The sequence below is a fragment of the Siphateles boraxobius genome, unplaced genomic scaffold (genome assembly GCF_051911475.1).
Source record: "Siphateles boraxobius isolate OS27281-9 unplaced genomic scaffold, OSU_SipBor_1 57, whole genome shotgun sequence".
In the NCBI taxonomy this organism is placed as follows: Eukaryota; Metazoa; Chordata; class Actinopteri; order Cypriniformes; family Leuciscidae; genus Siphateles; species Siphateles boraxobius.
This window is the reverse complement of record NW_027509183.1, coordinates 1300001-1313576: the sequence shown is the minus strand read 5'-3', so window position 1 is coordinate 1313576 and position 13576 is coordinate 1300001. Positions and strand designations below refer to the sequence as shown.

General features: G+C 38.4%; 2 protein-coding genes across 5 annotated transcripts in view; one reads left to right on the top strand and one right to left on the bottom strand.

The window, feature by feature from the left end:
• Window positions 1-13576, bottom strand: part of pi4kab (phosphatidylinositol 4-kinase, catalytic, alpha b) — a 91147-nt gene that overhangs the window by 48047 nt on the left and 29524 nt on the right. For all 4 annotated transcript variants that reach the window (XM_077206934.1, XM_077206932.1, XM_077206931.1 and 1 more), the window contains exon 19: window positions 12707-12757. In XM_077206934.1, the coding sequence (XP_077063049.1) occupies window positions 12707-12757 (51 nt within the window). The remainder of the gene's footprint in view (window positions 1-12706; window positions 12758-13576) is intronic.
• serpind1 (serpin peptidase inhibitor, clade D (heparin cofactor), member 1) lies at window positions 3055-9957 on the top strand. The gene is made up of 5 exons (XM_077206912.1): window positions 3055-3135; window positions 3409-4331; window positions 7833-8106; window positions 8855-8999; window positions 9521-9957. The coding sequence occupies exons 2-5, from the start codon at window positions 3410-3412 to the stop codon at window positions 9710-9712; spliced, it is 1533 nt and encodes a 510-aa protein (XP_077063027.1). The 5' UTR covers window positions 3055-3135; window position 3409; the 3' UTR covers window positions 9713-9957.

Here is a 13576-nt window from a genome sequence, read left to right as displayed (position 1 = left end):
AAAACGTTATCAAAACGTTAGTTAAATGTTTAATGGTAGTTCTTTAGAAAGAATATATTCTACAAAAAAGCACTGTGTGCCGTCACTTTTCTTCTTTGTTGTTTTTTTTAAAAAACATTAAAAAAAAGGTAATTTAATTTTTTAAAATAAAAACACTTAAAGTAATAATTATACAAATAAATAAATAATATTTGAAAAAAATCAAGTAAAAAAATGTGTTACAGTAATCAATACAGTATCTGTAACTTATCACATCAAGGATTTGTTTACAGTCAACATTATTTAACATTCCACATGATCTGTTTTTCCAATGTTAAACAACTTCTATAAACTTACATTTACAACTAAATTTAAAGGGTAAATATGCAATAAGCACAATTTCGCTTCCAAGGAGAAACTCTCTTCAGTCAGTTCGCAAATCACATCAAAAACCTTTTCTTAGAATGAAACATTGTTTCCTCATTACATTTAATACAGCTGTCAGGGATATCAGAATTAACCCTATGTTTCAAGTTTCAAGTTTGTATTTATTTATATAGCACATTTAAAAACAGCAAACAGGGCTGACCAAAGTGCTGAACAATACACAAGATAAAGAACAAAGACAAACCACACATTCATGACCGAAGCTCACGATGATTTAAAAGCTAAAGAAAAAAAATAGGTTTTAAGAGAGGATTTAAAAACAGTTACAGATTGAGCAGCTCTGATGTAAACCGGAAGGCTGTTCCACAGCCTAGGGCCAGCAACAGCAAAGGCTCTGTCCCCTCTATTCTTTAACTGAGATCTGGGGACAGACAGAAGTCTCTGATCACCAGACCTCAGGTTTCGTGTGGGGTTGTGTGGACAGAGTAGCTCAGACAAATAGCTCGGTGCCAGATTATTTACGGATTTAAAAACAAATAAAAGAATTTTAAACTCGATTCTAAAATGCACAGGTAGCCAATGCAGTGATTTTAAGATAGGTAAAACATGATCAAATTTGCGTTTTCTTTTGAGGAACTTTGCAGCAGCGTTCAGACGCGCAATAGACTGTTTGGGTATGCCAAAGTAGAGTGAGTTGCAATAGTCCAACCGCGATGTAATGAGCGCATGGATTGCAATCTCTAGTGTTTTCTCAGAAAGGGAGGATTTAATTTTAGAGAGAAGACGTAACTGAAAAAAGCAAGAACTAATCACCGCATTGATTTGTTTTTCAAATTTCAGGTTTTGATCCCAGAGAACACCTAGGTTCTTAATGCAAGATGACTTTGGATCAAGATAGTCCAGATCAATGTTGCTGCTATTATAGTTGTCATGGGGGCCAAAGACTATAACCTCGGTCTTGGATTCATTCATAAATAAGAAGTTTTGAGAAAACCAGATTTTTACTTCCTCTATGCATGCAAAAAGAGATTTTAGTGCAGTATCTTTGTTGCGTTTCAGAGGGAAATAAATTTGTGTATCATCTGCATAGCAGTGAAATGATACGCTATGCTTTCTGAAAATGGAGCCCAGAGGAAGTAAATATATGGAAAAAAGAATGGGTGCGAGAATAGACCCCTGTGGCACTCCACAGGAGAGTTGAGCTGGCGAGGAAGAAAAATTACCCAGTTTAACAGAGAAACTTCTATTTGTTAGATAAGATCTAAACCAGCTGAGGACAGTTCCCTGGATGCCCACAGAGCATTCTAGTCGGGATAATAGAGTTTTATGATCAACCGTATCAAAGGCCGAGGTTTAGTCTAACAGTATTAGGATCACAGAGTCGCCAGCATCGGTTGCTAACAGTATATCCTTAGAAACTCTTAAAAGAGCAGACTCTGTGCTGTGCAGAGGCTTAAAACCAGACTGGAAAGTTTCAAGAATTTGATTTGCGCTAAGATGAGATTGGAGTTGATTGAGAACCGTTTTCTCCAATGCTTTTGTGATAAAAGGAAGGGTAGAAATAGGTCGAAAGTTATTAAAATCCCTAACATCAAGTGAAGGTTTCTTGAGCAAAGGTGTAACAGTAGCTTGTTTTAGTGTATCAGGGATAGTCCCTGTGCTCAAGAATTTATTCATAAGAGACAGCAAACATGTTCCAACCGAATCAAAAGTTTGTTTCAAGATACGCGGAGAGAGAACATCAAGAGAGCAGAAGGAAGGTTTCAAATGATCAACAATTTCTCTGAGAGATAGAAGAGAAACAGGGTTAAACACACTCCATATGGGTGAAGAACAACTCAGTACAGGCGAGACATTAGCAGATGATTGCAACTGAGATCTTAGAGAGGTGATCTTCTCACAGAAAAACCTTGAGAAACCTTCACATAATGATACTGAAGGATTTGAAATCACAACTATAGGAGGACTGAGAGCAGACTTTAACACAGAAAATAAGGCTTTTGAACTATGATGATTTTTTTACATTAAATTAGAAAAATACTTTGACTTAGCAGATATCATAGTTTTCCGAAAAGCACTGAGGGAGTTTTTCAGCATTTCATAAGAGATTTGTAGCTTATCACTTTTCCATTTACGTTCTGCTCTTCTACACGTTCGTCTCAGAGAGCGGATGGTATCATTGAGCCATGGTTCAGTCTTAGGTTTTGACTTTCTAGCTTTTAAAGGAGCAGTTGTATTTAAAACCTCAGAGCATACAGTATTAAACAGACTAAGATGTTCTTCAGCATCCAAGTCGGGTAAGGGTGTCTCCAGGGACAGAGACAGACACACCTCATTAAAAGAGTTAGTGAATTCCTCTTGGAAACAGGGAGAAAAGGAACGAGTCCATTGTGCAATAGATGAAATGTGCGATCTTGTAGGAGGAAGGGACATAGAAAACAGTACAGGCATGTGATCAGAGATCAGAGTGTTAAAAACCTGAACATCAGTAATGCAAACGCCATGAGAGAGTACCAGGTCCTAACCCCATGTCATTTAACTGGGGTAATATAAGTCCTAAGAGGCATTTACAGCATATCTGTAGTAATTTGCACCTAGAATTAAATGGACGGAGTGCATTTCAAGGGTTAAATAAGTCAGTTGTGAGGAATGTTTGAACTCGCTACTGTTTGATCAGTGAAGAGCCACTTCAAAGTCCAGCTGGGGATCGAATCCACAAACGGACGTCCACATACACACAAACAGAGAGATTCCAGAGGGAAAGAGCAGGTAAGCAGCTCAAACAAGCATAAAAGACTATAAGATTTCTTAAAACACTGGTGTGATATTTCAGAGATCAAGCTAAGAAAGTAACCAAAAGCTTTAAGAATAATTGAAAATCACTATTGGATGTCGCTATTAGTGTCTATGGGGGTTACGGCCCTGGATTTTGCAACATGCGTATGAGCTTTGAGTGTTAGATTTCCGAGTGTAATATCTGCAAGTGAAGCTGTCAATCGTTCAATGTTCCCATGTGTGCTTGTTTTATTATTTTTTTCATAGGATGTGGATCTTTCAAGTTATAGTTGTGGCCTCTCTCTTGAGTAGCCCAGCTCTGGCTGGGGTCAAAGACCTCAGTTCACACTTTGCTGGAGTTGACAAGGAAAAGTTGCTGGATGCCCGTGGATTTTCTTCAGATGGAGGAAACACAGACATTGAGTCAATCCCGTTGGACTTCCATCGGGAAAACACGGTCACGAACGACCTCCCTCTGGAGGGACTGGAAGATGAAGACTACTTGGACTTCGATAAGATCTTGGCGGAAGGTGAGGATGACTACAGCGAAGGCGATCACATAGATGAGATCTCCACGCCTGCTCCTGACCTTGACCTCTTCTCGGAGCCAAGTGACCCCAAAATACGGAGAGCGCGTCTGTTGCGGCTCTTCCACGGGCAATCGCGCCTCCAGCGAATCAACGTCGTCAACGGTCGCTTTGGGTTTCGGCTTTATCGGAAACTGCGCAATCGACTTAACCAGACGGACAATATTCTTTTTGCTCCTGTCGGGATCTCCATCGCGATGGGAATGATGTCTCTGGGAGCCGGACCAACCACTCAGGAACAACTCTACCAAACTCTCGGATTTGCCGAATTTGTCAACGCCAGCGCACATTACGATAACTCGACCGTGCACAAGCTGTTCCGCAAACTCACACACAGGCTCTTCAGACGAAACTTCGGGTATACTTTACGCTCCGTTAATGACCTGTACGTGAAACGCAACGTAAACGTACAGGAGGCTTTCCGTGCCGACGCAAAGACGTACTACTTCGCCGAGCCTCAGTCTGTGGATTTTGCCGACCCGGCGTTCATTGTGAAGGCCAACCAACGCATTCAGAAAATCACCAAAGGTCTGATAAAGGAACCGCTGAAGAGCGTCGACCCCAACATGGCAGTGATGCTCCTGAACTACCTCTACTTCAAAGGTGAACCAATTCAAGCCCATTCTGGTGGTCAAGACCTAAAGTCTGAAACTCTTCAGTAACCCCATTCATTTGTATAGTCAGCAATCAATCCTAAAGCAAGTAATCATGCACTATGTGAAATAATTTGTGTTTTACCATTGAATGCAACATTTCATTTAGCCCAACTGAATTGACCAGCATCTTCACTAGGTTAATCAGCAAGACTTCTATGGAAGTAAAATAATGCCAAGTGTTTTTGAAACAAAAAGCCTGTTGAATTGTACTACTTGAAAAAAATATGCATTGCATTAACCCTGCTTGTATTTTAATTTATTGTATTTTTAGGGCTTTCATTTTTATGGGCTGAAATTTTGCATGGTTGAATATTTAATCTGTGAATATTTAAATTCAAAACATTTCAAACACATTTTCATTGGTAAAATTTCAATAATCCATATTCACCTTTCATATTTCACTTCCAAAATATTCAAACTGATTAAAAATACAACCTATAATATTCAACAGGTGGTTTTCGGTCCATTTTATTTCGCGGTGCAAATTCGCTTCCACAAATTCAGTGGTTCAAATTCGACAGTAAATTCAACGTTAACGTCCAGGAACTGCAGGAAAAGCAGTAGATTACCGAGCATAATCTCCATCTGCTGTTAGTTGACCTCACCAGCAGGAGGTGCAAGCGCGTGTTGTTGATGACGACCAGAGCAACAGTTAGAGCCATAGACATCATAATATCTATGGTTAGAGCAAGCCATTCATTCATAAACTAATTTACATCAATGTAAGTGTATCGGTGATTATTATCTTTTATGTGAAATTCAGTGTCTTCACTATTACATTCCCTGTGTAGCCTGCATGCATCTCTACCGTGAACGAGATTATAATGTTATTCCCCCGATGCGGATGTATAGGCCTACAGATCCAATGTTACATTTGAGTTTGACATATCTATTGGTTGTTTAGTTGCCTCGACCTTATATTGCGGCGATTGTGCTGCACGCAGTAGGCTAGGCAAGGGTTTCCCTCAATACGGCAGGATTACCCTGCTGGACATATAAAACGCTTAACGTAGCTTAATGGACTCATACAGTGATATAAAAGACCAAACTCGCAGGCAAGCAGAAGGACTCAGAATATGAACTTAACGCGCAAAGTTTACAGCTGAGCGTTTCTCAGTGATACTGGCATTTAAGTTGGCTTGACATTGGACATTCGCACATTTAGGGACCGTCTCTAAAGTTACATACGACATTGGTATACACATTTCTAACTTCAATAGCATTTGAAGAGAACGACTTGCAGTCATAAAACCAACTGTAAAGTGTTCATGTAGGTGTCAGGCATAATGCGCAATTTATTCAAATAAATTGAAGTTTGCTATTGAAGTTAGAAACGTTTAGGCCTATAGGACTACCAATGTTACTTTAGAGACGGTCCCAAAATGTGCGAATGTCAAGCCAATTTTACATTTAATTATTTAGCAGACGCTTTTATCCAAAGGGACTTAAGTTACAGTTAAACTAACAATTTAGGACAACGATATAAAAGTGCTATGACCCTTCCCAGATTAATCATGTATGTAGGAATATTAACATGTATGTAGGCATACTTCCCCAATAGGGTGCGAGTTTGGTCTTTTATATCACTGTATTAGTCCATTAAGCTACGTTAAGCGTTTTGTCCTGATGGAAGGGGAATCCTTGAGTATGATGAGGTATAGAGGGAAACCGATTATAATCCCGTTCATGGTAGAAAAAGTTGATAACATTTAGCCTAACACAAGGAAAGTAACAATGAAGTTAATGAATGAAACATAAAAACAGCTTTTGTGCCTTTATCATCTTTTCCGCATATATACTGACCCAGATAATCATCACAAAAAAACTTAATGCATGCTCAATTGTTGTAAATGAGTTTTTATGAATGAATGGCTTGCTCTAACTGTTGCTCTGGTCTTCGCCAACAACACGCGCTTGCACCTCCTGCTGGTGAGGTCGACTAACAGCAGATGGAGATTATGCTCGGTAATCTACTGCTTTTCCTGCAGTTCCTGGACGTCAACGTTGAATTTACTGTCGAATTTGAACCACTGAATTTGTGGAAGTGAATTTGCAAAGCAAAATAAAATTAACCGAAAACCGCCTGTTGAATATTATAGGTTGTATTTTTAATCAGTTTGAATATTTTGGAAGTGAAATATGAAAGGTGAATATGGATTATCTAAATTTTACTAATGAAAATGTGTTTGAAATGTTTTGAATTTAAATATTCGCAGCCTAAATATTCAACCATGCTAAATTTCAGCACATAAAAATGCAAGCCCTAAAAATACAATGCATTAAAATACAAGCAGGGTTAATGCAATGCATATTTTTTTCAAGTAGTACAATTCAACAGGCTTTTTGTTTCAGAAACATTTGGCATTATTTTACTTCCATAGACTTCCTTTTTGTTACTAGACTGGTCAAACAAGGATTGTCTTTCTTGTGTACCTGGTTAACCAGCCTCAGTAGGGGCTTTCGCACCGGACGAACCTTTTCATAGTTTCTTGAACTAATGGCGGAAGTATCCACTTTTTGGTGTGTTCGCACTGCAGGAACTGGGAACGAATTGAATTCTATGAACGCATTTTGGGGAACAAATGCTAGGGTTTAACCCAGCACAATAGGAACTACCAGTGACGCAAGTGCTCGCCATTTTTAAAAAGCAGTGTAAACGCAGAGTTTACTTCATGAACAAACTCCACGATGGACATAAATAAGACATATTCAGATAGCTAATGTTAACAGTTCTTTTCTCAGCCTCGATGATATGTAGCACCGCAAGGAGATTTCATCCTCCTTTTTGCTCTTTCCATCGCATCACTTATACAAAAACACATCTCCGATCACGACGTCCTCCATTCTCCAGTTGTTGACTTCATTGAATGCAACGCTTAATGTCCCTGTCGGCCAGCTCACGTCACTTCCTACTGCCAGTGAGAATGCAACCAGGAATATTTCCCTAGGGGAACATTTAGTTCTCGGGAACCATCCTGGTGACTAGTTCCTATTGCTACCTGGTGCGCAAGCCCTTATTGACTACAAGAAGTTTTGCTTGCGAACCTCATAGCTATGCTAACTAGACTTGCACCAAACAACCATAAACCAGGACAATTGTTTTGTCTTTTCAACAGGGAAACTTGTAGATCAAAGAAGCCAACCCTGTTCACGGAGGGCTACCTTCCTGCAGACTTCATTACAACACACCAGCCTAGACGTTTCTGGTGATATCCTAAAGACCTTGATTAGCTGGTTCAGGTGTGTTAAATTAGAGCTGGAGCAAAACTCTGCTGGAAAGTGGCCCCCCATGAGCACGATTGGACACCCCTACTCCAACAGATCAGAAGTCAAAAGTCAAGTCAAAGATAGAAAAATAGTTAAATGGTCAAAGAAGTCAAAAATAATATTACATAAAGCTCAAAAATAACACCACAATGTCATGTTTTAACTGCCCCAACAAACGCAGGTACGTGGGAGCAGAAGTTCCCAAAGGAACTGACACACTACCGGCAATTCCGTGTCAATGAGAAAAAGCAGGTGCGTGTTCCCATGATGCAGAACAAAGGGAGTTACCTGGCGGCGGCCGACCACGAGCTCAACTGCGACATAATTCAGCTTCCCTACACCGGGAACATCAGCATGCTCATCGCCGTTCCTCAGAAACTCTCGGGAATGAGATCCCTGGAGCAGGAGATCTCCCCAACCCTGATCAACAAGTGGCTTAACAACATGACCAACCGGTAAAGCACCATAAAACACTAGTCTGACCAAGTCTGCAAGGCACTTTAATGTCATTGACTCAATCACTTAAAGTGCTGAACAAAGTAGGATCCGAACTATTGTTGGTCCTGAAATAACACTCAGATTCTACGGTTAAGTTTCTAAACCAATCATTCTTAACCAATTATTTTCCTTTGATTTCAATAATATTCAGTAATATTATTGATCTGACTTCACTGACACTACAGAATGAGAACAAAACTTGAACTGAATTGAGCTGGATGATGAAACTCCTGCTTGCAGAGCTGCTTTATAGCTGATTAGACTTGAATTTTACATCAGACACTGTTATTGAACTGAACGTTGTTGAAGAACGATTGTCTTCTGTAGAGCTGCTTATAGCTGAATTGATCTCCTTTCATAGTTGATTAACTTTACAGTTATTGAACAGAACTGAATCAACATTGAACTGACTGAAAAAAATGACACTATAGTCCATTTTAGAGCTGCTATAGAGCAGAATTGAAGAGCATTATTGATCCTTATTGTCACGTTTATCACTGTAAGCTGCTTTGAAACAATCTGTATTGTATATTGTGTAAGCGCTGTACATTATGTTCAGACTATTAGTGGTATGTTATGTTCAGAGAGTTTGATTATGATGATTTGAAAAAAAATGTCAATCCAGGAACACGTCCTAATTGGCTAAATCACTCTTCAGTTGTATTCTAACAATCAAACTTTTCTTTTTGTGCTCGTCTCGGGCAGGACTCGCGAGGTGGTTTTCCCTCGGTTTAAGCTGGAGCAGAACTATGACTTGATTGACCACCTGAAGGAAATGGGCCTGACGGACCTGTTCACTGAAAAGGGCGACTTTTCCTCGATGACCTCCGAGAAGGTCATCATCAACTGGGTAATTGAATGAATGACACGTGCAAAACGAATGCAACTCATAGCTTGTTTCACAAAATCTTGCATTTTACTGCACATAAGCCTGACTTTCAATTAAATACCCATCACAAGATGTAAGAAACAGACCTTTTTACTGTTATGTTGAGAGCACTTTAGTTCGCCTACGCCTCTTATAAATACATAGAGGTGAAACACGAAAAATTAGAATATCGTGCAACAGTTCATGCATTTCAGTAATCCAAATTAAAAGGTGAAACTAATATATTTAGTATACATAACTAAATTCATATGCATGATTATACTTTTCAGAGGGCCGACATTTCTGTATTTAAAATCATTTTTTTTATTGATTTCATGTAGTATTCAAATTTTCTGAGATTTTGAATTTGGGATTTCCATAAGCTGTAAGCCAAAATCATCAAAATAATAACTTTTGCATGATATTCAAATTTTTCAAGTTTCACCTGTACTCTTTGATCTTTCATTATACCCTTCATTCCTGTAATCTCTTCTCTCTCTCAGTTTAAGCATCAGGGCACCATTACAGTGAATGAAGAAGGTACAGAGGCCGCAGCATTGACACACGTCGGATTCATGCCTTTATCAACACAGACGCGGTTTGTGGTGGACCGGCCCTTTCTCTTCCTCATCTACGAGCATCGCACCGGCTGCGTTGTGTTCATGGGACGTGTGGTAGACCCTTCACAGAGTTAATCACACACAAACACAATACAGCCATGCAACGGCCAATGCATCACTATACAGCAATGAAACTAAAAAGTTAGTCAGAAAAATGATATTAAATAATAGTAGCCAGATATAAAACAGATAAGAATGATGGTTGTGTTTGTTTATCAAGTAAATTGAGTTTTGTAAAGTAATGCAGTCGTGGTCAGAATTATTGGCACCCCTTGTAAATATGACCAAAGATGGCTGTGAAAATAAATCTGCATTGTTTATCCTTTGATCTTTCCTTCAAAACATTTGCAAAAATCGAACCATTTTTTGAAGTAAAAGAATTGAAAGTAAAAAAAAAAATACCACATTATTAAAAAAATGTTTTTCTCTAATGCACATTGGCCACAATCATTGGCACCCCTAGACATTCTTATGATTACAATATTTCTGAAGAATATTCCCATTCATATTAACTTTTTTTTTAGCACACCATGCTAACTAGGAACATGAAATAATGTTAACAGGAGTATAAATATGAGAAAACAAAAGGCCAAATTCCCTTAATCCTCCATCAAAATGGCTAAAATCAAAGAATATAAATCTGATGTGCAGTTACAGATTGTTAAACTTCACAAAATAGAAAGTGGCGGTAAGAAAATAGCTAAACCATACACAATTCTCATTTCCACCGTCAGGGCAATAATTAAGAAGTTCCAATCAACATGAAATGTTATGAATCTGCCTGGAAAAGGACTTGTGTCTATATCGTCCTAATGCACAGCGAGGAGAAAAGTTTGAGTGTCCAAAGACTCTCAAATGATCACAGATGGAGAATTTCAGTCTTGGGGTCAGAAAGTTTTTTGGCAGCAAACCCATTGCACACAGAGATAAAAAGTACCCCATGCCCACTGGATACCGCTGGATCTTTAATGTTGTGGGCCTATTTTTTTGCTGGAGGTCCTGGACTTCTTTTTCAGATACATGTTATTATGGATTTTAGCAAATACCAACAGATATAAAATCAAAACCTGACGGCCTCTGCTAGAAATCTTATAATGGGCCATAGTTGGATTTTCCATCAGGACAATGATCCAAAACAAACATTAAAACAACACAGAAATGGGTCACTGATCACAAAATGAAGGCTCTGGTATGACGGTCCCAGTTCCCTTATCTGAACCCTATAGAAAACTGAAGAGGAAAGATTGGAGGAATTTTCTCTGATCTCCAAACTCAGGCATTATAGAAGACAACTCAGAGCTGGCGAAAAGAAGTTACAAAAAATATTTTGAATAAATATTGAATATAGTATTGAATAAAATATAAGGAATAGAAGGGTGCCCTTAATTGTGGCCAACGTGTATTAGAGAAAATAATTTATTTCATAATGAGATTTTCCCCCCATTTGCAATTGTTTAACAACGCAATTTATTTTCACATACTTCTTCGTTCATATTCATCAAGGGTGCCAATAATTCTGACCAAGACTGTAAATTCATTAAATGATAAACGTCTGTGAATTTTTGAGACAGAACATGTTGAAAAATAAACTGCATCAGAGGACTAGTTTATTGAAGAAATCGGTTCAAAGGGTGCATAAAAACAACACTCGAGTACACCAACAACATTGCAGAACATTTTGCAAGCCAAGTAAATATTTGTCAGGAATGTTAAAGTCCAACCACAAATGCTCAAGACCTAATTACGATTTTTGGACATTCATGTCCAATATATATTCATCCAACAAGACCAGATAGAGATCTTGCTTTTTTAACACAACGCAGGATCTCATGTCAAACAGAGCAAGATCTAATCTAATGTTATGTAGACAAAATCTTTGATTAGTTATTTTTATGCTTTCTGCAAATTTATTCTTTGATCTTCATAAGCATGCTTGTCCTCAGAGAGCTCATAAATAATTTAAGGGGAGTGAATAAGAAAACATTTTCCCTTTCCATTAACATTTGCATATTATATAAGACGTGAAACAGGCCCATAAAATGTTGCTACTTATATTTTCAACTTAATGTGATCAACAACTCAGACTATTTAGTTATCTAAAACAACACTAGAAAAAATTTTAAGGTTTTCTTTGGCATTTAAATATTACAATAATTTTATATTATTTATAATATTATTATAATTGTGTATGTGTGTGTGTGTGTGTGCATGTGTGTGTGTGTGTGTGTGTGTGTGTGAGTGAGTGAGAGAGAGAGAGAGAGAAAATGTGTAAGTGTGTGTGAGAGAGAGAGTGTAAATGTGTGTGTGTGAGTGAGTTTGTGAGAGTGTGTCTGTCTATGCGAGTGTATGTGTATATGTGTGTGTGAGAGAGTAAATGTGTAAGTGTGTGTGTATGTGTGTGTGTGTGTGTGTGTGAGTGAGAGAGAGAGGAAATGTGTAAGTGTGTGTGAGAGAGAGAGTGTAAATGTGTGTGTGTGAGTGAGTTTGTGAGAGTGTGTCTGTCTATGCGAGTGTGTTTGTATATGTGTGTGTGAGAGAGTAAATGTGTAAGTGTGTGTGTATGTGTGTGTGTGTGTGTGTGTGAGTGAGAGAGAGTGTAAATGTGTGTGTGTGAGTGAGTTTGTGAGAGTGTGTCTGTCTATGCGAGTGTATGTGTATATGTGTGTGTGAGAGAGTAAATGTGTAAGTGTGTGTGTATGTGTGTGTGTGTGTGTGTGTGAGTGAGAGAGAGAGGAAATGTGTAAGTGTGTGTGAGAGAGAGAGTGTAAATGTGTGTGTGTGAGTGAGTTTGTGAGAGTGTGTCTGTCTATGCGAGTGTGTTTGTATATGTGTGTGTGAGAGAGTAAATGTGTAAGTGTGTGTGTATGTGTGTGTGTGTGTGTGTGTGAGTGAGAGAGAGAGGAAATGTGTAAGTGTGTGTGAGAGAGAGAGTGTAAATGTGTGTGTGTGAGTGAGTTTGTGAGAGTGTGTCTGTCTATGCGAGTGTGTGTGTATATGTGTGTGAGAGAGTAAATGTGTAAGTGTGTGTGAGTGTACGAGTCAGTGTGCGAGTAAGAGTGTGTGTCTTACCACAGCGATTACAGGAATGAGGACACCTAGATTACCAGCACTGCTGGATGCCTATCAAAAAAACAAACAAACAAAAAACCTAAATTACAACAGCATTCTAGACAGACTGAAACATTCAACAATCCTCCTTTTAACTCTTTCCCCAACACTGATCTGTATTCACTGTAGGGAGCGCTATAACATCTTCTGAAAGAGTACAGACTCTCCAGATCAAAACACAAGCGGAAAAAAGCAGAAACAAGCACTAAAAGCATTGCTTATGCATATGTAAAATCACAATCATCAACATTAAACGGCATATAAATCAAAACTGCCTGATGTTACTGAATGAAATGTTACAGGACTGTGAAGCTTTGGGAGTGTTGATGGACTCGATCATGTGTTTGAGCATCGTTCCGAAACTGATCTGGACGTAGTCCCTAAAAAAAACGTGATTTTCTCAACTTTTTGTTCAAAATATTGATTTTTTTGGGGCCTTTTTACAGTCAATTCATCAATACAGTTTTTACTTTTGGTCAATTCAGTTTTTACTGATCGAATAACTATCTGTTTTGCTAAAACAGTTCCATTTACACCTGGTCTGTCCGATCAGAGAAAACGCATGAAGTTGTAAACAGGCATTTTAATCAAACTGACCCACATTCAAGGGTTGATTACAAAAAAATATGCATGAAGCTAAAATAAAATATTTTTTTAAACCAGAGGCTCTGTTCTTTTATTTTTATATATTGCATGTTCATATATTCATACAACAATATATTCTGGGGGCCATGACATGTTTGTGAAAGTAATCAAAAATGCAACTTTTTTCAAAAACACTGGTGGGGAAAGAGTTAATAAGGCTGCGTTGTCATTTTCTGCTCATCCGGC